The sequence below is a fragment of the Panicum virgatum genome, chromosome 3N (assembly GCF_016808335.1).
Source record: "Panicum virgatum strain AP13 chromosome 3N, P.virgatum_v5, whole genome shotgun sequence".
NCBI classification, from domain to species: domain Eukaryota; kingdom Viridiplantae; phylum Streptophyta; class Magnoliopsida; order Poales; family Poaceae; genus Panicum; species Panicum virgatum.
This window is the reverse complement of record NC_053147.1, coordinates 8,293,870-8,318,607: the sequence shown is the minus strand read 5'-3', so window position 1 is coordinate 8,318,607 and position 24,738 is coordinate 8,293,870. Positions and strand designations below refer to the sequence as shown.

The 24,738-nt window shown below is 43.4% G+C and overlaps 2 protein-coding genes across 5 annotated transcripts; one reads left to right on the top strand and one right to left on the bottom strand.

Annotated features, from left to right (window-relative positions):
* Nucleotides 1-6,593: 6,593 nt before the first annotated feature.
* On the bottom strand, nucleotides 6,594-17,137 carry LOC120664117 (E3 SUMO-protein ligase SIZ1-like). 2 transcript variants are annotated; one of them, XM_039943129.1, is made up of 15 exons: nucleotides 16,945-17,137; nucleotides 16,323-16,403; nucleotides 15,764-15,806; nucleotides 15,402-15,480; nucleotides 15,123-15,285; nucleotides 14,852-14,985; nucleotides 13,721-13,789; nucleotides 13,075-13,162; nucleotides 12,681-12,756; nucleotides 12,435-12,508; nucleotides 9,769-9,876; nucleotides 9,194-9,355; nucleotides 8,620-8,724; nucleotides 7,881-7,961; nucleotides 6,594-7,795 (listed from the first exon to the last, which is right to left on the bottom strand). In XM_039943129.1, the coding sequence occupies exons 1-15, from the start codon at nucleotides 16,957-16,959 to the stop codon at nucleotides 7,160-7,162; spliced, it is 1,914 nt and encodes a 637-aa protein (XP_039799063.1). In that variant the 5' UTR covers nucleotides 16,960-17,137; the 3' UTR covers nucleotides 6,594-7,159. The 2 variants fall into 2 exon arrangements, with proteins under 2 accessions (XP_039799063.1, XP_039799064.1); XM_039943130.1 differs by lacking the exons at nucleotides 16,323-16,403; nucleotides 16,945-17,137 and adding an exon at nucleotides 15,930-16,002.
* Nucleotides 17,138-18,394: 1,257 nt separating this feature from the next.
* Nucleotides 18,395-24,719, top strand: LOC120664118 (exonuclease V, chloroplastic-like). Of its 3 annotated transcripts, XM_039943132.1 has the most exons (9): nucleotides 18,429-18,701; nucleotides 21,108-21,176; nucleotides 21,963-22,278; nucleotides 22,398-22,502; nucleotides 22,688-22,809; nucleotides 23,005-23,154; nucleotides 23,597-23,750; nucleotides 24,001-24,077; nucleotides 24,209-24,661. In XM_039943132.1, exons 3-9 carry the CDS (start codon nucleotides 22,003-22,005, stop codon nucleotides 24,414-24,416), a joined length of 1,092 nt encoding a protein of 363 aa, XP_039799066.1. In that variant the 5' UTR covers nucleotides 18,429-18,701; nucleotides 21,108-21,176; nucleotides 21,963-22,002; the 3' UTR covers nucleotides 24,417-24,661. The 3 variants fall into 3 exon arrangements, with proteins under 3 accessions (XP_039799065.1, XP_039799066.1, XP_039799067.1); XM_039943131.1 differs by lacking the exon at nucleotides 21,108-21,176 and having other exon boundaries at nucleotides 18,395-18,701; nucleotides 24,209-24,719; XM_039943133.1 differs by lacking the exon at nucleotides 18,429-18,701 and having other exon boundaries at nucleotides 21,049-21,176; nucleotides 24,209-24,719.
* Nucleotides 24,720-24,738: the final 19 nt, after the last annotated feature.

The window sequence follows — 24,738 nt, the reverse complement described above, 5'->3', positions numbered from 1 at the left end:
CCTCATTGTCTTGACATATGCTCTTTGGCTTTCATCCATGTTGGAGGTGTTGCAGAACATGATCTTTTGTTCTTGATCCCACTGCAACTTCCGCTCTTCGAGGTCCTTCTCAGCTTTCCATCTTTCTTCGCGTTTCTGATGTTCTTCCGACTTCATTTGTATAAAGGTTGCAAGTTGCACGGCATATTCATCTCCTCCATCGTTCCTCTTTTGTTTCTGTTTTGATTGTTTACGACCTGGAGGTCGCTTGGAGGGTTCACGGTCATCTTCTTGTGCTTCTTGCGATGGGGTCGTGGACTTGCTTTGCCTCTTTTCTTGGGCTTGTTTCATTACTTCATATACTGATTGAAACTTCTCGGTATGGCGGACCTCCATCCAGCAGTGAAAGTAAGGAAAATCTTTGGTCTCATCATAGGATTTTTGGGCTAAATTGATCTGCAACAAAGATGAAATCAACAATTAGAGAATGAGAAGTATTTGATGAAGTCATGAATTTACGAACTTACATATTCTGTATGCGGAACGCCACTTGGACGGAGACGTTCTATCTTCTCGATGCATTCTTGAAACCGAATGCATTCCCTTTGGATGCCATTCCACCTTTTTTCAAGGGAGGTAACATTTCTATCAGAGACAAAAGTCTTGTTCTCATGATAGTGTTGTGCTATCCGATTCCAATATGTGCCTTTTGGTTGATCAATTCCTATTCTTGGGTCAAATGTTATGGCCATCCAAGACCAACACAACTGGATGTCTTCATTGTGATTGTAGTTTCCTCCCCGCCCTCTGCTACTGCCACTATCTGGGATTGGTGCTTGTGTGAGAACCTCCAAATCGGCTTCAGAGTCTTGTGTCGGCATGTCCACCAATGGCTGAGAACTGCCCATTGGGTCCTATAATACAGAGGCTAGTCAGTCAGAGAACTGTTGTTCCTACTGCTTGAGTTTCACCAATTGAATATTCAGGTATAACAGTCAGTTTCAACTCTGAAGCCTAACAGTTCATACTAGTATTGACAGAATTTGAACATACTAATTTCAGTGCACAAGTAGCTTGAGGCTTTGGCCACCTTGAGCTTTTTCATGATAACTCATCAGGACAAGAAGGAAAGACATGGCAGGGGTGAGTGAGCATGAGCAGATTTGTAAAGCTGTAAAACATGCTGAGATACATGCTGATGGTAGATGGTAGCTGAGATACATGACCTGATCCATCTACAGTGACAGAGAGCTGCAATATTCAGGCCATAGTGACACCCAAAACATTGGAAAAACATTGCACAATCAGGCCATATTTCAGACTAAATTTGTGCCCAGAACTGCAGGCAAAAAAAAGATGCAGAGTATGGAAAAACATTGCAGTTCAGAGGTGCCATGCACTATGGGAAGTTAATCAGTTGGAGCATGGCAACAGCAAGCATTCTGTATGAATAGCAAGCTATGTGATCAGCAACCAAATACAGTACAAAACAAAACAATTAATACGGATCAATTTGATTCCAAAGAATGCTGTACATGGTCAAGAAAGTGACTTGTCACAAACACGAGTAGTCATCAAGAATATTATTACAATGATAGCTTTTGCAATCCACCATGTGTACTCAAAATTGTAGATAAGCTAAGGTAGGTGTGGTACACACATGAAATGAGCAAAGTGTAGCACGAGGGTATCAAATTAAACTGAGAACCAGGTGGAGTTGCTCCTACCTGCATGGTGTTGTCGGCGGTCAGGGTAGGGTTCCAGTCATACAATGGCATCGAGGAGGAGCTGAAGTAGTCGCCGTCGTCCTGGAGTGAAGTCGTTGAGGCGGCTCTTCGGGTGCCCGAGGTGGTGGCGGCGGCTTCCCTTGACGTCTTCTGGACTTGGTGCGATGGAAGCTGTGCCGGCTCGGAGAAGCTCGGTGTTTGGGCCTTCCTGCCGGCACCAGTGAAGACAAAGCCGCGATATGGTTCATGGCGCAGGGGAGCGGGCAGGAGGGGGTTGGGTGGAGGCGATTGGAAGAGCTGTGTAACACCACGGTGTTAATTTTAGGTTTAGACCGCTAATCTCAAGCCTAAACGGGTCATTAGCATTAACTGAGTTGGAATGGTGTACTCCACTTTAGCTAGGTTCAGTCGTGTTTTCCCCCCTAATCTAAGCTTCAAATCATGTTTTGCCCGAAACAAAAGTTGTAGATTTTCTTTTCCTCTACAACTTCTATTTTGGTCAAATTTCAAGTTCCAGTATAAATTTTTGAGTTTTGGATCATCAAATTCGGGTCAAAATCATTCAAATGTGTTCACTGGGCTCCCCTGACCACTGGGCCCGCTTGTCATCTCCTCGTTTCCTCTCGAAGCTCCCGGATCGTTTCCGTCCTCAAGTCGTCCACGGCACCGCTGCTCCTCTCTCTCTCTCCCTCGCCTCTCTCTCTCTCACGCGCGAGCGCCGCTCGCTTGCGCTGCTGCTGCTGCCTGCGCTGCTGCCGCGCGCGCGGCCATGAGCCCGCGTGCCCTGCGCCGTCGCCCCTCGCGTCGCCGATGCACGCCACGCGCCGTGCGCGCCCGAGCCACGTCGTTGCCGCCATGGCCGTCGTGGCCGCGAGCCGAACTCGTCGCGTGCCGCTCCGCCCCGCTCGCCCCGCCTTCCAGCACCGAGCCATGGCCGCCGCGGCCACGGGCCGAGCTCGCCGCCGCCGCCAGCTACCGCCGCCACCCGCCATAGTCGCCGCCGAGCAGAGCTCGCCATGGAGCCCCTACCTCCGGCCTCCTTCCTCCCCAAACGACCACCCAGCCATGTTCCCTACCTCCCAAGGAAGCTCATCGACCAAGCCGCGCCCTCCCTTACTCGCCGGAGCGCCGCCGCCGCGACCTAGCGCCGCCACCGGCCGCCTGCTCGCATGGCGCCGCCACCACGAGCCACCCCAACGCCGGCCAAGTCCCTCTACAAGTTCGCCTGGACCCCCTCTAGCTTTCCCCCAACGTCCCCCTTGCCGCCGGTGATCACCGGTGCCGGAAAACGGGCCGCCGCCGCCTCCCCTGTCTCCAACCCCGTCCAAGGGCCATTTTGTAATATCTTTTAAGTTTCCAGGGGCATGTTTGCAAAGTTCCTTTTTCTTTTTAGTTTTAAAAGCAGTGGACTTCTAAATTCAATTAAAAATCATAGAAAAATCAGAAAAATACAAACTAAATTTTGTTAGGTTTCTTAAATCAAGATCTACAGAGGAAAAATACCCATGCTTGTGAAATGTCAATTTTGCCCCTGCTAAAATTTTGGGTAGTGTTTAATCTAGTTTATTTTGTATCTGTTGTTCTGTTTGTCTAAAAATATTGAAAATTCTGTGGTAGCCTGCTCTTTGCATGTGTAGTTCACTGGAAAAATTTTAGGTGCATAGCCTAGGTGCATGTTTGTGGATTTATTATTGTTGGATTTCCATCCTAGGGCTAAAATAAATGCTTTGGGTCATCAATAAATGTGGGAAAAATTATGTTGCATGTTTTATCACTAGCTTGTCTTGCTGGTAACTTTTTGTTACTAAATCATGGCTGCAAGTTAAGTTTTTGCATTGTTTAGTTCCAGCTCTAGTTTTCTTTTATGTTGTTAAGTAAATCCTTTATCTGCATGTGTACTTTTCATAAATGTATTTTGCTTAGTTGTAAATCATTCCAAATCTGTTATGATCAGTCGTAGGTTGTTTTTGTTGGGCTTGCTGAAGTTGCTTGCTGGTTAAATAAATTGTCCTAATTGTTCTTTCTTGCTTTATATCCTTGCTTAGCTTTTTATAAGCAAGCTAGCAATGCTTTTTAGTAGGAAACACTCCAGGCTAAAATACTTGAATGAACTCTCGTGTTGTAGCACCAACCCAGTTTGTCTTGGTGAGTGTGTATGAGGTGCTTGCTCGATAAATGATTGCCCAGTCATGTCTTTCTTTTAATTTCCGCTGCATTTTGAACTCTGATATTTTGCGTAAACTTGTTTGTAAGTTCTGCTTGTAAATTAACTTTGAGAACTTTTGTCTGCTTGTAATCATCTGTGCTCGTCCTCGTGCGAGACTTCCAGTGTTTTTCGATCCTTAAACCGACAGACGTCCGGATTATACCGTTTTAAGTGCACAGTAACTTGATTAACTATTAAGATGATAGTTAGCGCACTTAAGTCGGTTTAATTTGGGCTGTTCTGTCACAAGCTGGCGAGGCAGCAAGGCGCCGGGTGCGTCGGGGACCTGGCATGGCCGGACGCCGCCAGGATCGACCTCGGCGTCGTGGTTCTGGCGAGGTAGGACGCCGTCGGGACGAGGACCTGCCGGCCGTGTGGGTGCCACGAATGTCGACCGGCGTTTCTTGGATGCCGAGGTAGGCGCGGCCGGCCGGGGAGGGCGCCCGTCGCCGGAGATTCCGCGAGGCAGCGGCGCCCCGTCCAGGCGCGGCGGCGGCCTCGTCCGGCTCGGCCCGTCGCTGCCGGTGCCCCAAGCCGGCCGTCCGTCCCCCAGAGGGGCGGATCCGTCCATGGCGGGGAGTCTACCGGCAGCGGGCGAGGATCTCCGGCGACGGCTAGGCGGGATGGCGGCGGCGGCGGACGGCGCGGAAGCCGCGATCGTGAGTTCCCCGTGTCGTGAGCGAACCAGAGGAGAAGGAAAGAGGAAAAAAAGAAGTGGGGCTCACATGTCGGGTGGGAATAGAGGGCCTCCAATTCTAGGGGCTCTGGGCCGAAATTTGGTGGCCTTTACAAAATAGTAGCTCGTTTAGGGGCTCGGCTGAAGTTATTTTTTTGCATCTATGAGACTAAAAGAATGAATAGAGGCACATTCAGTCACTGGGCTGGAGATGCTCTCACCCCCCTCGTTACCCGCGCCGCGCTGCTTGTGCTTGTGCTTGCATGCTCGCTCACATGACTTCACCCGGGACGCCACCGTGGGCCAGGCAGGCAAGCCTCGGATGGGCTGGGCTGACATTCAGGCAACCTCGCTGGACACGATTTTAGTCTAGCCCAGAGCTAAAGGAAAAAAAATAAGGCAATATCGGCGGCATCCTCTGTTTTTTTTTTCTGGATGGGATCTTGTTGCTCCATTGTCTCTCGGATAGTGACAAATTTTGCAAAAACATCTGGAAACCAAGCCGACCTTGATAAATATTCAGGAATCAAATTTGTATGGAAAGGGTTGTAACTGACAAAGTGTGGTAATGTACAGGAATCCTATTCACCTACACAGCCATTTACATTGTTTATGTAGCGTGTAAATGCTACTGGATAGGTATCCGTGTAAAATAGTGCAAATCTGTTTTGACCGTTTAAACGGCCGTGTATACCGACAATTTGCTAAACGATGGGTAACCAACCGTTCACCGCTTAACATTTAGGCTAACATTAGCCATCCGTTCGTAAGCTAATCCATCCATCAAAAACTGAAAAAGAGTGAAGGTCAATCAATTGCTGCTTTTGACGTAAATATGAGTGATAGGCTTATAGCCAAAATATCAGTAACCTGTTGTGCATATTGCGGAATGGAAAATCAGTATTCCTTAGACCATGGTAGATATATAGTTTAATTTCCTAATGCTTTATTTACCGGTGCAGATACGGACTACACTTGGACCATTCCCTGCTTGAAGATACCAGTTCGCTTATGATGATGCTAGGTGGTTCAAGGATCCGATCTAGGAAGTCCTAAGCTTTTGGCAAGGATCACGACCACAGGACCTTAAAATTGTCAGTGAAGAGGAAAGGTGGAAATGCAGTTTCTGCAAAATCGTGTCAAAATACCCGATGATCAAGTTGTTGACACTAACCAAGAAATGCTCAGATTTGGTTGGAGCTTTTTTTTTTTGAGATTACACAGTACAACCAGATACTCACCACGCAGACTCACCCCCTATGAGAATCTTCAAAGACTGAGTCAGCAAATCCTCGAGATTGACGAAGTCACCACAAGCATCTCGTTATCGATGGGAACGTCACGTACCACTGAAAGCACAAAGCCGTTAAATTCTAAAATATTCTCTTTCATAGGGAGTCGAACCTATGACCTGAGGTGCTACTGATGCTCCTGTAACCAGTAGACTACATGCCCTTTCGCCAGATTTGGTTGGAGTTTGTTGGAATATTTGATACGTTCATTCTTTCGTTTGATTTTTTTTATGGGCATTCTTTTTGTTCACTTATCTTCTCAGGGAAGAAATGCAGCTTTGCAGCTCGCATATTATCAATTGGCAATAAAATTCTGTTCTTAGTGACATATGTAACGAAGAAATCACTTTCTGGAATATTCTGTTGTGGAGTTTGAATTTGCGTTAATGGATTATTAGTGCATTCAGTGTTCTAAAAAACGTTTTTAAACGTCGTTTAATCTTGATTAAACGCTGAACGGTGACCAAGCGTTGCGTTTAATCACAGTGTCGTTTAATCACAACACACATTTAATCATGTTCAATCTACGTTTAATCACAAAAAACTCTAAACCATAGGCAAGCGTTCGCCTAGCGTCTAGCGTTTTTTAGAACCTTGGTGCATTGTGATCTACTTCACCTCTGTCTGGACTGGAGATAATGGTTTAGATACGAGGATGGTGCTTCTTTTGCGAGACACAAGAGACTGCCAGGGTAGCACATTTCGGATGGATCTTAGAAAGAACTATATGGCTCACATAAATAGAAGACCTGTTTACATATAAACATGACGACCTGATACTTGTTTTACAGAAACAACGAATGGAATCAACTGGCTGGCATTGCGAATCGTATAGAGCAAACAATGTGACCGTAACGGGAAAATACTCCAAATGACTCGCAGGTCGTCCACATGCGAAAGCCCATTTTAGCGTGGCTGATTTTCTCCTCGAAGGTACGGGCATTACTTTAGCCGAGGGCATTGGAGTTGGTGGTGATGGCTTTTCTTGCTTGGAGTCCCGGCGGTTAAAAGCTTTTGTGATCTCACCCTCTCCAATGTTGCTTTCCATGTCAGCCCCATGGGGCCCTCCCAAGGTTTTGCAGCCATCCAGCGCCCCAACCAGCTCCAGCCCCCCAATGCAAGTTGTTTGGGTCTACAGACATTGGCTTGACACATCTCGAAGTGCTTTTCCACTGCAAGCAACACATTTTTGAGAGATTTTAAGCTTGCCCACAGCCCCAACATAGGACGAGATGAAGTATATATATAGACTGGCATCTGTTCTGAGAATAAAGGCTATCTACGTGATGTGAATATGCATAGGCAAGTGCTCTTTCTCATCTAATCGCTGCATCTTGACAGCTGGCGATTGAACAATCTTATCGTTTTCATCAGAATCACTAAGAACAATGACATCGTTTTCTTCATCAGAATCACTAAGAACAATGACATCTGCAGCATTTTGTTGTTGTTGCTGCTGCTGCTGTCTATCCTCTGTATTGTCTGTCTGACCAAAGTTACGGGCCAAACTGTCAATCTCTTCTTCGTTCACACTTGCATCTTCTCCATCTCTACAACTTCCAGAGGGGCTAATGATCATAGGCACAGTGCTTGGTGCTGGAAATCCAGTGTTGTTCTGGATGTGATTTCCAACCACAGAAGGATTCTTATCATCTGCCTTCCTGCTAACTTGCCATATGCCATTACGATTTCTCTTGATTCCAAGTTTCAAACTTCTATGTCCATCAGAAGTATCCTCACTCTTGACTTCATTCAGATTTTCCACACTATGGCTTGTATCTTCCTTTGAGACACAAAGTGTGCCATCAGGCATATGCCACTGAGATAACTCTCTGGTAGTAGCATCACCCTTCACACGCCATGAGCCATCAGGTTTAACATCAAGCTCATTAACATCCTCACTGAAATTGCGCAACTACATCCAAATTTCAAAAAAAAGGAATCAACAAACATAAAAAAAACTAAGAAAAGGTATAAGGAAATGTGTGGCGAGGACCTACCAAAGAGGTAATCCGATTGAAATAAGGATCAATCATCAAGTTCTCAAGAGAGTAATTTTTTAAACATATTGGACATTGCCACTGCACAAAAGTAGGATCAGATGAATCAAGGAGGTAGGAAACAAAATGTGAAACCATGTGAAAGAAACATGATATCTTTAATCATCATGGCAGAACATAAAAAGGCAATTATACGGTAAGGATGGTCCCTCATTCCTAGTACCACATTGACAAAAGAGCAAACAACACCCTCCCTATTCCATTCATGGACATTAGAACTGCTCCTGAATAGTGTAGTTTGGCCAGCTTTGCATGCAATCCCAAACATGGCCTGAGCATGCCCATAAAACCATTAATAGAACTATTTCTACTTAATCCATTGTATCTAGTACTAGAAAATAATACAAATTAACAACATCTTGGGGCATTTCTGACTAAGTGGCGCAAGAAGAAATTAGGTCAGGCCTGGGCCAAAGCCCTGCTAGAGACAAATGATCAAACAGGCCTAAAGCGGTAAGGCGAGGCGAGGCGATCCACCACCGCCTTAGCGCCTAGGCGACGCCTAGGCGGGCTAAGGCGGGCCAAGGCGAGAGCGAGAGTGCGAGACCTTAAGCAAGGCGAGCCGCCACCGCCTTGTCACCTAGGCGACGCCTTGGCGACGCCTTGAAAACAGAGATTAGATGTGCTTCTTCTTTTTTTGAAAGATGTTAGATGTGCTTCTGCAGGCAAAAATTCTGACCTTGCGGGAACGTTGATTCAATTCCACAAAAGTTTCAAGATCAAAACAACCCATGTGAACGCAAGGCTTAAACCTTCCAGCAATCCTCATTCTGGATCCACTATTCTGAAAAATAAAATATTTGAGAAAAAAGTTAGATAAAATTCAAATACTGCAAACCACACCAATAAAAAGCATCAGATAGGCTTAGCTCAACATTCCAGCTATAGCCCACCACAAAATATATGTTGGCAAGAACACCTATCACAACACTTATGTTTGTTTCTGAGTGCATAATAGTTAGCAACTCTTTCCTAATACTACTCAGCTAGCTCAACATGGCAGCTATAGCCCACCAGAAAATATATGTTGGCAAGGAGAACACCTATCACAACACTTATGTTTGTTTATGAGTACATAATAGTTAGCAACTCTTTCCTAGTACTACTCAGCTAGCTGAGCACAAAAGAACCACTCTGAGAACATATTTGGTTGCTACTACCTATGAATAAAAACATGACCATCAGTGAAATAATAACACCTTTTTTTCGAAAAAAAAAACACCTCAAAGGAATATGTGCAGAAGAAGACTCACGGGACAACGAAGGTTGACTGTAACAGATTCAGTAACCACTTCCAAATCGCTGTCACTATCAGCATTATCTGTAGCACCTCCACCTCCAAGACAGCGCCGGACACGAGCAAGAGCATCCACAAAAGACTCCCCTTCACCTTCTTTTGGGATCATGTTTAATACCTGGAACATAAATAATAGTGTCAGGGAAGAGAAGAAATTAGGGGTAGGTATAATCTAGGAATAGCACTTCTGGATTTTCCTTGTAGGGATAATTCTATTTGTTCTGAGGCATAACAGGAAAATTGTGTGTGTGTGTGTGTGGGGGGGGGGGGGGGGGGGGGATAGCGCGGCCTTCACAAGAATTAGTAATTAACTGTTGCTGATACTGTGATCCATTAACCTTCCACCCATTTGGTTAACCCGTCCATAACACATCATTAACATAATTTACACTACTCAAGTTTGAAACATAATGATAAAGATGAACAAGATAAAATTTGGCAATACATAGGCACTACTTATAAGATGGGAAATCAGATAATATTATAGATCATTTCAGCTGCATGATAAGTAGCAAATCAAATGAACAAAACCTGAGCAACAGTCCTCCTCCTAACAATTCGGACTCCAAAGCAAAATGTTCGAGTATCAACTCTTGATAAGCTAATTTTATTGATTCCTTCTCTACTGCACGTTGTTACCTGCAAATGAGCAAACACAAGAATGACAAGTTGAATCCATTTATAGAGAATTTGGGAATGGAATTCAAAGTAAAGCAATGTTGTGATCAAATTATCATATAAACTACGGAAGTCTAACTTTGCCTCATCCACTAGAAATGTGCACCCAATTGCTTCCTATCTCTGAATGTCAGATATAGATAGAAGAGTGCTAGCTTAAATATTGCCTTATTGCATGTTTATATCAGCACTACAAGTTTCTTGGTAAAACCTGAAAGTGGCATTGCATCATGGACTAGCATATCTTTGTATTAAGAAGAAGAAATGGTACCGCGGGGACTTCCCTCGCAGTGTTTCAGTTCAAAAAAAAAACAAGAAGAAGAAGAAATGGTCCAATTACAATACTCCAAACACCACCTTGGACCAGAATGGTGCTGGAGAAACAGTATTAAAACAAGAAACTATAGTAAAAGTAACTAAATGACCTAAGAGTCTTTTACGCCTATACCATTACAAAAGTTCATGGTTACGCACATACCATTAAAAAGTTCGGAGTTACCTGTGTACCATCGCGCAAATTTTCATTTACCTATATACCATTCCGTCCACCTTCCGTTAGAACTTAACGGTTTGTTTGGCCTGACAGATGGGTCCCATGCATGGAATTGACCATCTTACCCCTGCCACTCTTTCTCTCTTGCCCCGGCCTCTCTGATGCCACCCACGAACAGAGCCATCCCCGAGCGACCCTGTCCCTAAACCCTACTGGCGCCTCGCCGGATCCGCAAGAGCTGAAGCGGGCGCCGCGCCGGATCTGCAGGAGCGGGAGCGGACGCCGCGCCACGCCGAATCTGCAGGAGCCCCGAGCGCAGGAGCGGGCGCTGCCGCCGCGGGCGCAGGCCGCCTCGGGCTGCCGACGCCGTGGGCGTTGATTTTTATCATGTGCGCTGATTTATTTATTTGTCATATTCTTTTTTTTTTTGCCTCATGTGAGCAGCATGGTCACCGTTTTTTTTGGCCTCATACGCCTAGCAGAATAGACAGAATGGTCACGATCCTTTTTTTTTGCCTCTTGCGCTCAGCAGAATGGTCAGTTGGTCACCGTTTTTTTTTACCTCATACACCTAGCAGAATAGTCACGATCCTTTTTTTTTTTGCCTCTTGCGCCCAGCAGCATGGTCATGGTCATGCGCCTGGCAGCTGGTCACCGGCCTCTCTCTTTATCTCTCGGCCTGTTAAGCCCACAAGACAACATGAGGGTATAATGGTCTTTGTACATCTCCGTTAGTCACCGTTAGGCACTATTCCATCCAAAATGGTACACAGGTAAATGAAAGTTTGCGCGGTGGTACACATGTAACTCCGAACTTTTTAATGGTATGTGCGTAATCATGAACTTTTGTAATGGTATAGGCATAAAAGACTCATGACCTAACCACATCATGGACTTGCCTCACATCAACACACAGTGTTACATGCTATTACGTCTATGGTGAAAATGATATCTTATCATAATGCCATCAAAATGGTGTTAAATACTTGTGTGGAACATGATGCTGTTGACTGCATATCTGATTCTGTATAGTAATATATTTTCTCTTGGTACTATTTCAAAGTTATTTCACTAATACTCCAATGATGCAGGATACCATGATCGAATATAAACTTGTGAGCCCAGTAAATTCAAGGCGAGACACTTTCTGCCAAAAGATACAGTATCTTTGGCCCATAAATCTCATTGTCACACTAACATGCAGCAGATCACTCCTGAATGACATGATATACCCAGCCTCATGTAGAAGTAAACCAACGGTTGGAGCTGGCAACTAGTGTGTGAGGCAACAGGAAACAAAGAAGCAGTACTATAACTTCTCCATTGTTAATCGTAGACGGTTTGGCGAAAATGTGGGCATCTGACCTAAATAATAATGAGCAAGCCAACTCAGCAAACGAAGAGTTGCCAAACAAATTGACACAGCATGCTGCTTTTGTAAATGTGACCTAGTCTCAATTCAACTCACGGTCCCAATGTTTTATTGATCATTGTGACCTTGTGCTCTAGTATCTTAGCAAGTAGTTTGTGTAACAATCCCCATTTTGAATTTTTCTGATTCCCATAAAACTATTGCATGAGTAGATCTACATTGAATCATGAACTTGCACTATTTTATTTATTAAAAAATTAAAAACAAAAGGCTTGTTTTTTAGCCCTATTACTCCAGGCTTCAGAAAGGCACAAGAAAACTAAGTGAAATCTGTATCATGCCAAAATGCATGTAGCTAAAAGCCTCTAGAGGATTATCACCCATACACAGAATAACAGTATGCTCAGAAATTTTTAAGCGCGTCATAGAGTTATAAAGAATGCTCTAAGACATAGGAGACCTCAAAACAGCAGCAACCAGAAGCTTATATTCTGTTCTAACATGAATCCAATTTAAAGGTGTAAGTAAACTAAAAATAACAGAGCCCGATGGTTAAAATATAGTGTAAATGCTGGTTGAAAACATCCCCCCAAGGAAACAAATGGACTACTCAGTCTAGATCCTAACGATGGCACAAAGTAAGAATTAACTCACCAGTGCCCCATCATCCCGTCCATTTATCCCTAGTAACTGGGAACCAGGTCTGGTCACTACTCGTACAGGAATACCTGAAAAAATGGAACTAAATATCACACTGAAAATTCCTTAATTTCATCAAATATCAATGTAAATTAATCATATGCGCCTCAAGTATAGCTGTACAACATATAGGCCAAGTTTTGGGTCTGATTGCATTTCAATAAAACAAAGTCCAAGTTATACAAGAAAACTCAACATTACCATTCACTTGCAATCCTGCATATTGAGGCCATTGCATCCTGAATTGGACTTTGTCATTTATAAGAATGCACCAAACCTGTCCATCAGACCCACAAAACAATCTCTAATTAACAGGATAGTATAATAGAATCAGTAAGTGTGTTAAAGCGTCTTCCTTATATTCTACGACATGATAAACCTTAATCCATGGAATCAAGATATTTTAACAGAAGCATATGTTCTGAATGGGCAATGCTATATGGTACACAGTTTGCAAGGATGTCAAATATAACTCATAGTTGGGGTAAATGAGAAATCAAAGAAATTTCAGGTTGCAGAAAGAACATAATTAAAGTTTGCAATATTTATCAGGATCTAGGCAAGTTAACTTCAGTTTGAGGAGGAGAGAGCAAACCTGAAGCCCGTATTCTGGTTTCTGGACTGTTTCTCTATCTGCTCGAGAAAGTTGGAAGGTCTTCTCCACACTTTGAGATACATTTGTTCTAGCGATATAAAGGTCTCATAAGAACACATTTATGCATAAGTAACCCAACAACATCAGTCCAGAAAATAAATTAAATAGCTGAACAAAAGTCTACTCAAATGGCACGTTCTCATCCAATAGATGTGCAAAAACACAACTATAGACAACCTTAGCCCCCATATATTTGGATGCCATGTCACATTAATAATGAAGCTTAACAATTAAGAAGCAAAGACAATAAAACATTATTTTAGTTATATACAAATGAGCACAAGTGCTAACCATTTTAACACATTTATATCGATTAATGGTTTTATGCTTGCATTAACAACTAACAAGACTGGGAGGATTATCAAATCTAAATGAGTAACCAAAAATCCAGAACTGAAATAACCCCCTATGGGATTGTGTTGGGGGTATTAGCATCTGTTAATTGAAAAACAAGCATATATTTATGCATAGCAGGCCAAGTGCTTGTATTGACAACCTCCGGGGAAAAAAGGCACATTGCACATTCAGTAAGACAGTGGTCGAAAATATAATATGGTCATTACAACAAGTTCCAGTTTATACCCACCCATCATTTCCAACACCAGATGACATGAATTTCACAGGGGGTAATGGATTTCCAGTAGTCACCCAAAACCTGCAAATTCAAAGTGTGCTGTAATCAACATGAACAAGAATTGCAATTCTCAGTAGTAAATAGAGAGAAATTTTAAGTAAAGCTGCTCAAGTGCATTGCCAACTTGGTCATATACATTTGAGGTCCTGACCAAAAGGCATATTAACTTCAATTGCACAAAAAGGCATAGCAACTTCTATTACACAAAAAGGCATAGAAACTTCAATTGCATAAAACCTAGATATGCCCAAAAGTTTATTGTTCAATAAACAAATTATTTCATTTATCATATTTGTTGCTAAAGGCCCTTCCACTTTGGTATAGTTGACCCTACCTATTGACTCAAGGTTCATAGGAAGGGGGAACCCAGACGTAGTGGGATGTAGGCTTCAGTTGTTTTGGTACTTTTTCACTACCTACGTCTTATTATTTATTTTGTAACCGGCTTTTCACCGGCAGGTCAGTAGGCCTTTTAGAAGGCGAACAAACGAAAGTTCTCCGCGGGCGCTAGCGCTATCTTGTTCGCTTTTGTCAACTGAAGTCCATGTTCAATTCAACCCAATCAAAGAGAAGAAGGCGCTTATTAGGCACATTATAAACTTAAACAAAGACATGACAATGTTACTTAATCTAAGGAGTGAGTGTTTTCATTTCACATAATCCACAAATAAAACAATAAATACATCTAAAAAGGTCTGGTGCATAGCTGCTCCAGTTAAATAAAATGGCAAATTTGATACCATTCGTCTGGGTACCAACGTGAAACATATAAAACTAAGAACAGCAAATAAGGCAACCAAGCAAGCACTAGCCTCGTGGTAGTAACCTGGGTTGTTGAACAAGAGGCTATGGGATTAATTACTATATCATATGTGGATAAGTTAGTAGAACAAAACAGGGTTCTAAGAAAATTCAGGGTGGGTGAAAAAGACCATATTCTAAAATCAAAGGAAACCATACAAGAAAGAAAATCGTAGCAAAGTTGATTTACAATATTTTAGCTACAGCTGCGCATAACAACAGCTGCTCTTGTGAAAAATAGAAGGAAACAAAGTAAACCAAAGAAGTCATAGCAGAACATACGGGTCAGCCCGGTTTAGTCGGCACAATTCACAAAAAAAATGAGGCGGAACTTCAGGGCTAACACCCTCTGTGGGCTTATCTGGAATGAATACGCAGGTCATGTGCTGCCACACTTGGCATTTGGCATCTTCACACTGCAGAAAACAAGATGCAAGATAAAATATCAAAAGGGATAAAGCATCAAATGAAACTGGTTGTAGTTAAAGAAATAATTTCACGTAAAACATGCCTGTCAAATGGATGGAAAAAAATATATGAAAGCATATGATACCTTGATCATATCGTCATTTAGCATGGTGCGATTACAAAGGGAGCAGACCTTAGTCTCCACATGATAATAGTCAGTGGCTTCCTCTTTAGGCCTGAAATTATTGAAATCTGATCCACTGTGGCTCCTAGAGGCTAGGTCAGGAGCACATTGAACTTGCATTTTCCTGTTAATGGAAGCATCAAGGCATCAAAAGAAACTAAGTCAACAACTTCATCAGACATAATCAACCATCTGTTATGTAGTTTCTCCTGACAATTTGTCAAACATGTAGAATCTTACCTGTATGTATCATCAACAACTTTTTCCACCGCCTCCCTTGTAAGAGCATTTTTTCTCCCACATCCATGATGGCGTTGACCTGCACCAAGCAAATATAGCCTAAGAACAGGATTTCCTTGAAAAATGAAACTTTGTCAGATGACGAAAATGCGAACTGGCTGATGTTCTAATAAAGAAGAGATCTTTTTTTTTCTTGATCAACAACAGATATAGAAATGATTTGTACTCTATGGCACAGATGTGGATAACAAACCTAATGACTTGAGCACAGCTGAAAAGCATGGCTATCCAATGTTGAACACTAAAAACCGCAGTAGTTTAAGGCAAAGATATAGAGGCATGTGCAGAAAAGACAGGCATACCTTCCTCATCTGATAATAGCGCCAATACCCTGTCAACTAGGTCCTGTAATCAACAATGAAAAAATGGATTAGATACCATAGAAACAAAGTGGAGGCAAGTACAGTAAATATGAGGTTCTGAAATAGCAATACAGAATTCAAGTTCTTTCTGCAAATCCATCATTACCACCAAAGCGAGTTGTAAACAGCATACGGGCCCAACAAGGATTTATTACAGGACGGCGAGTCCGCCCCGTAGGCTCGTATACCATGCATCAACAACAACAACAACAACAACATAGCCTTTTTTCCCAAGCAAGTTGGGGTAGGCTAGAGATGAAACCCGAAAGAAATAAGTTCAAAGTTCAGGCACATTGATAGCTAGTCTCCAAACGCTCCTATCCAAAGCTATCTCTTTAGAGATATTCCAATCCTTAAGGTCTCTCTTAACCGACTCATCCCACGTCAGTTTAGGTCTACCTCGTATACCATGCATCCATCAGTAGAAATTGTACATGTCTGGGGAAGTGAAACGAAGTGTTGCAAAAACTGAAAATAAAAAAGGAAAACATTTGCTGACCTGCTTCTTTCCCTGCTTCGGCAACCCCAGCTGATTTAAGATATCTTTGAGCTCCTTTATTCTAAAGTACGCAAGTTTATCCTGCAGCAGACAAGGAAATGACCGATATCAAAGCTTCAAGAGTAATCCATCAGTATGATGTGTGCATGAAATACACTACCAGACTCCTTATGTTTGATCCATGGGCCAAAAACTACAAGTAAACTATCAACTCTAGTATCACATATTAGTTGAAAAGAACAGTGATTTTGGTGCTTCAGAAAGCTATGAGAAGCTGAATGAAGTACTGCATCATGCAACAGAGGGATCCAATGTAGCCTACCAATTACAATCCTGAGAACATAAATAGCTCCAAGGCTAACGACTGAACTATTGCGGGCGGTGGACTAACAAGCTAAACCGCAGGCTAAGCAATCCCACATTTTTTCTTATTTGTGAAACCACGAGGTGCCACTGGTAACCAAAAGAACTGGAACTAGCCACGGAGCTGACACAATCCGTCAGTCCCTCTAAACCTCGGCAAGGAATTAGCCACGGAGGCGGCGGCGAAAAATCCCGTAAACCCAAGAGGAATTCGGGGAATCAGCGGAGACAAGGGGCGAATTGGCGCGGGCGGGCCTACCTTGCAGTCCGCCATTGCCGCCACCCGTGTGCTCCCGCGCGACGAAACCCGTTGAGGGGCAAGGGCATGGGGAGGGGCCGATCGGTTGGGGGGACCGTGCTGCCGGCTGCGGCGTCGGCGAGGAGATCCGGTGATTGGGGTCCCGAATTGAGGGCGGGCGGGAGGGGGCGGCGGCGGCGCCCACGTTAACCATTTCGTTTTCGGTGAAATCCGGTAGTTGCCGGTGAAATTTCGGCCGAAATTTCGGTATTTCCGAATGGAGAGGGAATTTGAATTCAAAAAACGAAATTCCGATGTATACCAGCGAAATTTGGTATCTAGATGGCGAAATTCGCTGTTTGTGAACCGGAAAATCTTGTTTTGAGAGGGAATAACAGAAAAAATTGAAAATTTTGACATGTTGCGCATATCACAGTTCAGAGTGCATATTATATGTTTCACACAATATATCCAACACAAAACCATATAAGCATGTCCACATAGCATCCACAACACTCCAAATGTGTTAAATAACTTTTAAACCGATGTAGGTATGCATATGAAATTGAATAGGTACCTCACCAACATCATGATAAACCAAAGTCTAGTTGAAGTCGAAGGGAGAAAACAAATTTTTGCATATGAAATGACGAGTCATTCAAATTACGGTTTCAAATGTTAATTTTAGCCTAGCAAATGATTTTAGATTTGAGTGTGTTCTAGTCCTATTTGCTTAGAAAAACACCTAGTTTTTTATCATATTTTTTCCAAATTTTTTTTGAATTTTCTAAATTCAAAACGGAAAATATCGAAATTTCTTTTCCGGTAACCAGCGGAAACAAAAAATTTCCGAAATTTCGGTGAAATTTCGCCGAAATTGTTAACCCTGGCGGCGCCTATCTCTTCGCGTCCGTTTGTATTCCTTTGTATTGACGATGTAGGGGTTTGATTTTTTCTCTCTCCGCTATATATCGAGAAATTTCAGAATATGACGTTAAGCTCGAGCGCCTCGCACGATATAACATCCCCCTTCGCATACCTTTGAAATATACCATGACTCTGGTTCCTCGCGTAACATCCGGGAATGCGTCTTCTAAATTTCACATGAAGTATTAAATGAAATCTATTTATAAAATTTTTTTAGTGATGAGTGTAATTTTTCATGACGAATCTAATAATAATAATTAATTAATTATTGGCACAGTGATGCTACAGTAACTATCCTCTAATCACATGGTCAAAGATTCTATTAAATTCTTCAAAATTTCTAACGCAGAGGTTATATTGATATTCTTAATTAGCGGTCAAAGTACATTCTAGCCTATTCTAGAGACAAGCCAAACAAGTCCCATTTGACATGCGAACTCTTTATGTTCGTAACATTTCCAACTATTTCTTTTTCTTAAGTTTTCCTTCTACTTCTAATAATCCAAACTATATGAAGTGACTAAAATATCTTTAGGGAGAAACCTTATCCATAAAATAGTTCTCTTCTGTCCGAACGAAAGCAGTCTCGCATCACGAGATTCCGCTCACCCCGTCGGTCCAGGTCGCCACGGCGGCCCTTCTTCCTCAACTCCGGTCAGCCGCACTCCTCGCGCCGGTCGCCCTCCTCACGTCGGCCACCCTCGCCTCGCGACCCGCCCTCCCCACCCAGCCAGCCAGATCACTCGCCTTGTCCTGCCCGCGCGCCGCCCGGGTCGCACGACGCGAGCCATCCCAGCGCGCTACCTGCCATCCTTGCTCTGGAGTAGGGCAGCAGACACTATGTCTCTCGGGTAAGACCATGAAACCTTAACCCCTCTCATCGATGTAGTATATGTTTATTCTTTGTTGTTGGAACATTATAGGTTCGATTCGGATGGGACATGGTATCATTTCCCCTATAGAAAAAAAGAAAAAGAGTCAAAGAAAGGATAGGAGAGGAGATGTTTCTAATGTCAAATCATTCATCGATCCGAATCAGACATTTAGGATTTGTGTTCTGTTTTCTCAATTCACTACCATGCATAATGATGGACAAGCTGTTGATGTGTCGTGGAAATATGATGAATGGGAAGTGAATTTTTATCACTGTTACAAGCTGGAAATGTTACAAAATGACTTGGCAGCTAGGGTGGAATTAAGAAGGCAACAGATTGTGGCTTCTGATTTTGATATGAGCAGTGGTGGTGTAAGAAAATTGGTGGATGATAAATCTCTAGCACTTGCTTTCTTTGAGAGGCAGTATGATAAGAGGATGTTTTTGTTTGTTGATGTGAAAGAGAAATATATGGAATTGGTTACCAACTCAGTTGTCACTGATGACGCTACTGCAGTAGCAGTGGCATCAAGCATTGTGGCACATATTCCACATGATGGAGTAGAATTAGGAAATGGACAAGATGTGCCATATGTAATTGATTGGATAATTTGGAAATAGAACCCATTGCAAAAGATAATGAGGGACCGAAACTGGCGACCAAATGAGGGTGAATGGGAACCGATCAAAATTTCTTTCGAAATCGATCTGTCGGCCTATATCCCGAAAATCACCACAAACCCTCAAACTTAGGATATGAGAGAATAGCTATGGACTAGCTATCTCTTTGCAAAACGCCCTAGAAAGCTAGCGGAAGCAATAACGAGAAAACCACAAACAGCAGTGTCACTGGATCTGACCGGTTAGACCGCTTGCTCTTGCCGGTCAGACCGGTCGGGCCGGAGTTGAAATTCTAGGCCGGTCAGACCGGTTGCTTCGACCGGTCAGACCGCCTCTGTCCAGAGCAGAGCTCCAGCCCACGAACTCGAGGTGATTTCAAAGATTACTCATTCAAATCATCACCAAAAGATCTCAAAATTTGCAGAGACGTTCCTGGGATAGAGACGAACCTCTCCACAAAAAGAATCAACCCAAAACGCAAAGGATCACTAGAATTTCGTGGGGGAAAGAAGCAAAAGAGGGTTTTCCAAAAACTCCAAAAACCTCAATCCGAGGGACTCGTGATTCTCGGGAGTTTAGCTCTAGGCTAGATGGTCGAGAAGCAAATCACGGAGTCCCTAAATCAATCAAGAGAAAGCTTCGAACCCAAAGATCACCAAAAAGAGAGGAAATCAATCTATGACCAAAGGATGAACGAGAACACAAGAGAGCTGCTCAAAAAGGGTCCTCGATTTCATTCAAATTCATCGTGATTTACAGAGGACTTCACCTATACAAGAGCTAGACCTCCACCCATTCATCCACCCTCTCAAATTTGTGGACATAGCTATAATCTAGACCACTTTCGCCATGGAGACCTCGGCCTAACCCTAGAACAGAGGGAGGAGTAAGGAAAAACAGAAAATGACTCGTGGCTTGGAGGCTCACCTGTCCAAGGGGCAGGTGAGATATATATATCCACCCTCGGGGGGGGGGGGGGGGGGGGGGGCGACCGGTCAGACCGGTCCCTCCCAGATTTGACCTCCACCTTGACTCATACACTAAAACGCCCGTAGGGGCAAAACCGGAAAGGGTACAAGATCTCATCCGACGGCGGAGTTTCTTTCTTCGACTCGAAGCCTTCTCCGCGATGCCGCCACGTCGATGAAGATCCGGTCCGCGGTTTTGGAGGGTCCGCGAAACCCGGGTAGGTGACCGGTTTTGAGAAAACCACCAAAACTCTACGCGCGGGAAGATTCCCGCCTCCACGCCGTGGCCCTAAACGCCGTTCCCACCTCGGCCTTCTGACGGCCCTAGACGCCGCCCGACGCCCGTCACCTCCTCGCCCGCAGCGAGGCCCTAGACGCCGTCGACGCCCATTCCTCCGCCAGTCCCGAGACCGACGCCAGTGCCTCCACGACTTGGCGTCTTCAACCGCCGTCCGCCAGCTTGGTTTTGTGGCACAAACCAAGAAACCCGCCATCCACCGGTGCTTGCGCCCTCGATCTAGGAGTGGACGCCACAGCTGCCGCCCGGCCCGAGCTCCGGTCCCGGCTGCCCTTCACCGCCGTCCACCGCACGGTCCATCGGCCACAGCACCTCCACGGCAGCTCTCCGTCGACACTCGACGCCCGTGTACCTGCAACCAAAGACCAAGCACACGATCACACCGCACGGTTGACAATTCACTCATCACAGCCAGGAGTGAGTACTGCTCATTCTTCAGATAAGATAGGATTTGTTGCTACTGTGATGGATGATGATGCGATGTATATATTTGTAGGTCTCACGGCTGAGGATGACAGAGCTGAGGAAGCTAGGCATGTAGCAGATTTTTGAAGGTAGTGGTAAGGTATAGTCTTGGTTGGAAGAGCACTACCATTTGAAATGGATGAGGTGCAAACTTTTAGAAGAAATCAAGTGTGATGTTATTACTAACAATGTGGCTAAGGTTTGGAATAACTGGGTCAAGGATCTCAAAGATCTTCCAATAACTGATATTGCTAATGCTCTTGGAGCAAAGTTCATGGAGCCGTATGCAAAGAGATGAACAATTAGGGAAAAATTTAAAGGTCATGTGATGCTTCCTATCGTAGTACGTCAGTTGTATGCAATAAGTAGGTAACTTAGTTATCTAAAATTAAAAGAAAGTGGTAAGAACGAGACAGAGGTAACTGAAATTACAAAAAGTCACAAGATCTTAAGCAATGTGGTGAATCTACACAAGCATACTTGCATTTGCAGAGAGCAGCAAGTATCTAGCAAACCATGCCCACATGCTTTGGCACTAATAACCAGTTTCAGAAATCCACAAATGTCAACTACTTGCATCCATACTATTCTATCCACTATTTTAGGTCAGATTTGGTTTTTTAAGTTTCAGCCATAAGTTATGTCACATCGCACATTTAAATACCAATTACGAGTACTAAATATAGACTTGTTATAAATCTAATTTCATAAATCGCAAATTAATCACAAGACGAATCTATTAAATCTAATAAGTCCATAATTTGACCACTAATTGTTATAATAACATTCACTAATAATACATTAATTATACTTATTATGTTCGTCCCCTGCTCTAATTATTATGTAATAAGTCTCGTCTTTCCCGTCTTATTTTCTCGCCCTACAGGCCGGACCCACAGCCCCCTCCTCCTCCTCCTCCATCTCCAATGCATTCCTTCCCCTCCGCCGCGCCGCGCCAGGAGCTCCCCGTGGAGGTCGTCAGTGACGAGGAGATGGCGTTCATTGACGCTGCGCTGACCGCCGCTGCAGCGGGAGCCCGCCCCCTCGTCTCCTCAACCGCCCACCGCGCCGCCGCCCAGCTCTCCTGCGCGACCTACTCCGCCGCCGGTGGCGATATTGAGGACTCCCCTGTGCCGCGGAGGTCGCTTCTCGCCCGGTTCCGGGAGCGCCGCGCGCTCGCCATCACCGATATTACTGCAACGGTAACGACGTCGCCCACGCCCTAAGCTCGCGCCTTTAGCATTTCCTTGTCTCCTGGGCAGGGGAGGTCAGACGTGCTCGCATAGAGTGGTTCTGATGGTGAGAGCCCTTCTTGCGGCAGGAATGGTGCGAGAAACAGATGGAGTTCGTGCTCGAACACGGAAAGCCGGAGAGGACCGAGGCCATGAAGGCAGGTTCGGAACGCCATGCGCAGCTCGAGCAAGCGGTGAGTCCTACATTTCTGGTTCTCCCAAGCGGAATGCTGCTTCATTACATTGGTTCTACTTGAAATGCCTGTTACTAATAATAGTACCGCTGCCTGAGGCAGCAAACATAATATCTTTTCTACCACGACTTTGCCATGGAGAATTCCTCTAAACGTATCTCACGACTTGTTTCATTTTTAAACAGGTTGTTGAAAGAGTGGAAGTCACCATTAGATCTGCGGAAGAATTATGGGCAGTAAAATTCATCAACTTCATCATGGGAACAAACCAGTTAATGTTCGAGGGCATGACACGGGAAATTCCAGTGTAACCACAAATTTATCTCTTCTATGTGCAACTGCAAACCTGAAACATGTACATATCCTTTTTCTCTTGAAATAACCAATACTTCCTACTGATGGACATGCTCTGCTATAATATCAGATTCCAGAGTGGATATGAATCTTTCTGTTTAGGAAACATTCTACTTTGTAGATCTGATTGTAAATCATATTAATGCAGGATTGGGTTTGTTGAAGGTTCATGGATGGTAGGGATCATTGATGAAATCCGAATGCCCATTGATGGCATTTCATTTCAACCCATTCTTGTAGATACAAAGACACGTGTCAGGCCAACAATTCCCTCAGAAGCACAAAAAAGAAATGGAAGGTTTACCCCTTACTGTTTCTTTCATATCCATTTAATGAAATTGCAAGAAGTTGTACTGATGCTATTTAATGAAATCTTGTTTTAAGGAACAACTGTTAGGTCAATCATTCAGTATACAAAAGCAGAATGCTGCTTAAACTGCTTCAAGCTGATGTTAGGGGTAGTTACAAAAAAAAAAATGTAAGACAAGATTGTACCAAGTATTCCCATTGTATTGTTTCATTTAAAATACATCTTATTAATATGAGATCTTTATGAGGTCATTTGGGAGTATTGCGATTTAGCAGAAAAATCCATGTCACCAGTTATATTTGTAGTTGTCTAAAAGTTCTAATGTTTTGCCTGACAGTAAGATGGAAGTATACTCTAAACAATGATAGAATAATAGCATCTCTGAAGTTTGTACAATACAATGATTATCTGTTCAATATCTTTATGTCAGGCTCCAGCTGATGTGTTACAAATATCTGTGGGACAGTTTAATTGCTGAGAAATTTCCAGCAGAGAATTTCTTCAGCTATTTTGACCTGGACCCCAACTACTTGTTGTCAGATAATGTCAAGCAGTACATTAGCTCACTGGGATTCAATGCAAAGGTGCTATGTCTCACCTTTGAACTTTGTTTGTGTTTTTCTAATAGTTCTCGGGCAATTTACTGTTGATGGCCGACTAGTTTATTCATGGAAATCATTCAATTCCATATGCTAGGAAACTGCAGTGTTGCAGAAATCCAGGAAGTGTATGCTAGACTTTTTTCTGACTGTAGTTTGGATATTCATGCCAACATCTACAACATATTTTATAATCCTTGTGAATTCTGACTTTTGACATGGTTTCTGCTTGCAGACCTTTGAAGACGTGTTGAAATATTTCGAGGCTACCTGCCATACTCTACCACAGTCCGGAGAATCGCTGCTATTGAGGTAAATTAGAGTAACAGGCTTAGCCTAAACATCAGTAACCTGTTGTACATACTGCGAAATGGCAAATCAGTATTCTTTAGACCATGGCAGTTATATAGTGTAATTTCCTAATGCTTTATTTACTGGTGCAGATATGAACTACAGTCAGACCATTCCCTGCTTGAAGAATACCAGTTCACTTGTGATGCTAGGTGGTTCAAGGATCAGATCCAGGAAGTCCTAAGCTTTTGGCAAGGATCACGGGAACCTAAATTTGTCACTGAAGAGGAGAGGTGGAAATGCAGTTTCTGCAAATTTGCGTCAAAATGCCCGATGATAGCTTCCACATCAAGTTGTTGACACCCCAAAAAAAAAAAAAAGCTCAGAGCTTGGTGAAATATTTGACACTGAGCTGATGAACCGAAAGTAGTATTGTTGAATGAATATTTGAAATGCCTTGCATTCACTCTTTGTTTGTTCTTTTTACTTCTACTAGGATGAAAAAATGTGACTTTGTCTCTCACATATTATTGTTTGGCGATAGAATTCTGTTCTTGATGACTTGTTGTATTGTACATATGTAACGAAGAAATCACTTTCTGAAATATTCTCTATCGTGCGATTTGAATTTGGATTAATGGAATATTAGCGCATTGTGATTTACTTCTTTTGCCAGATATAA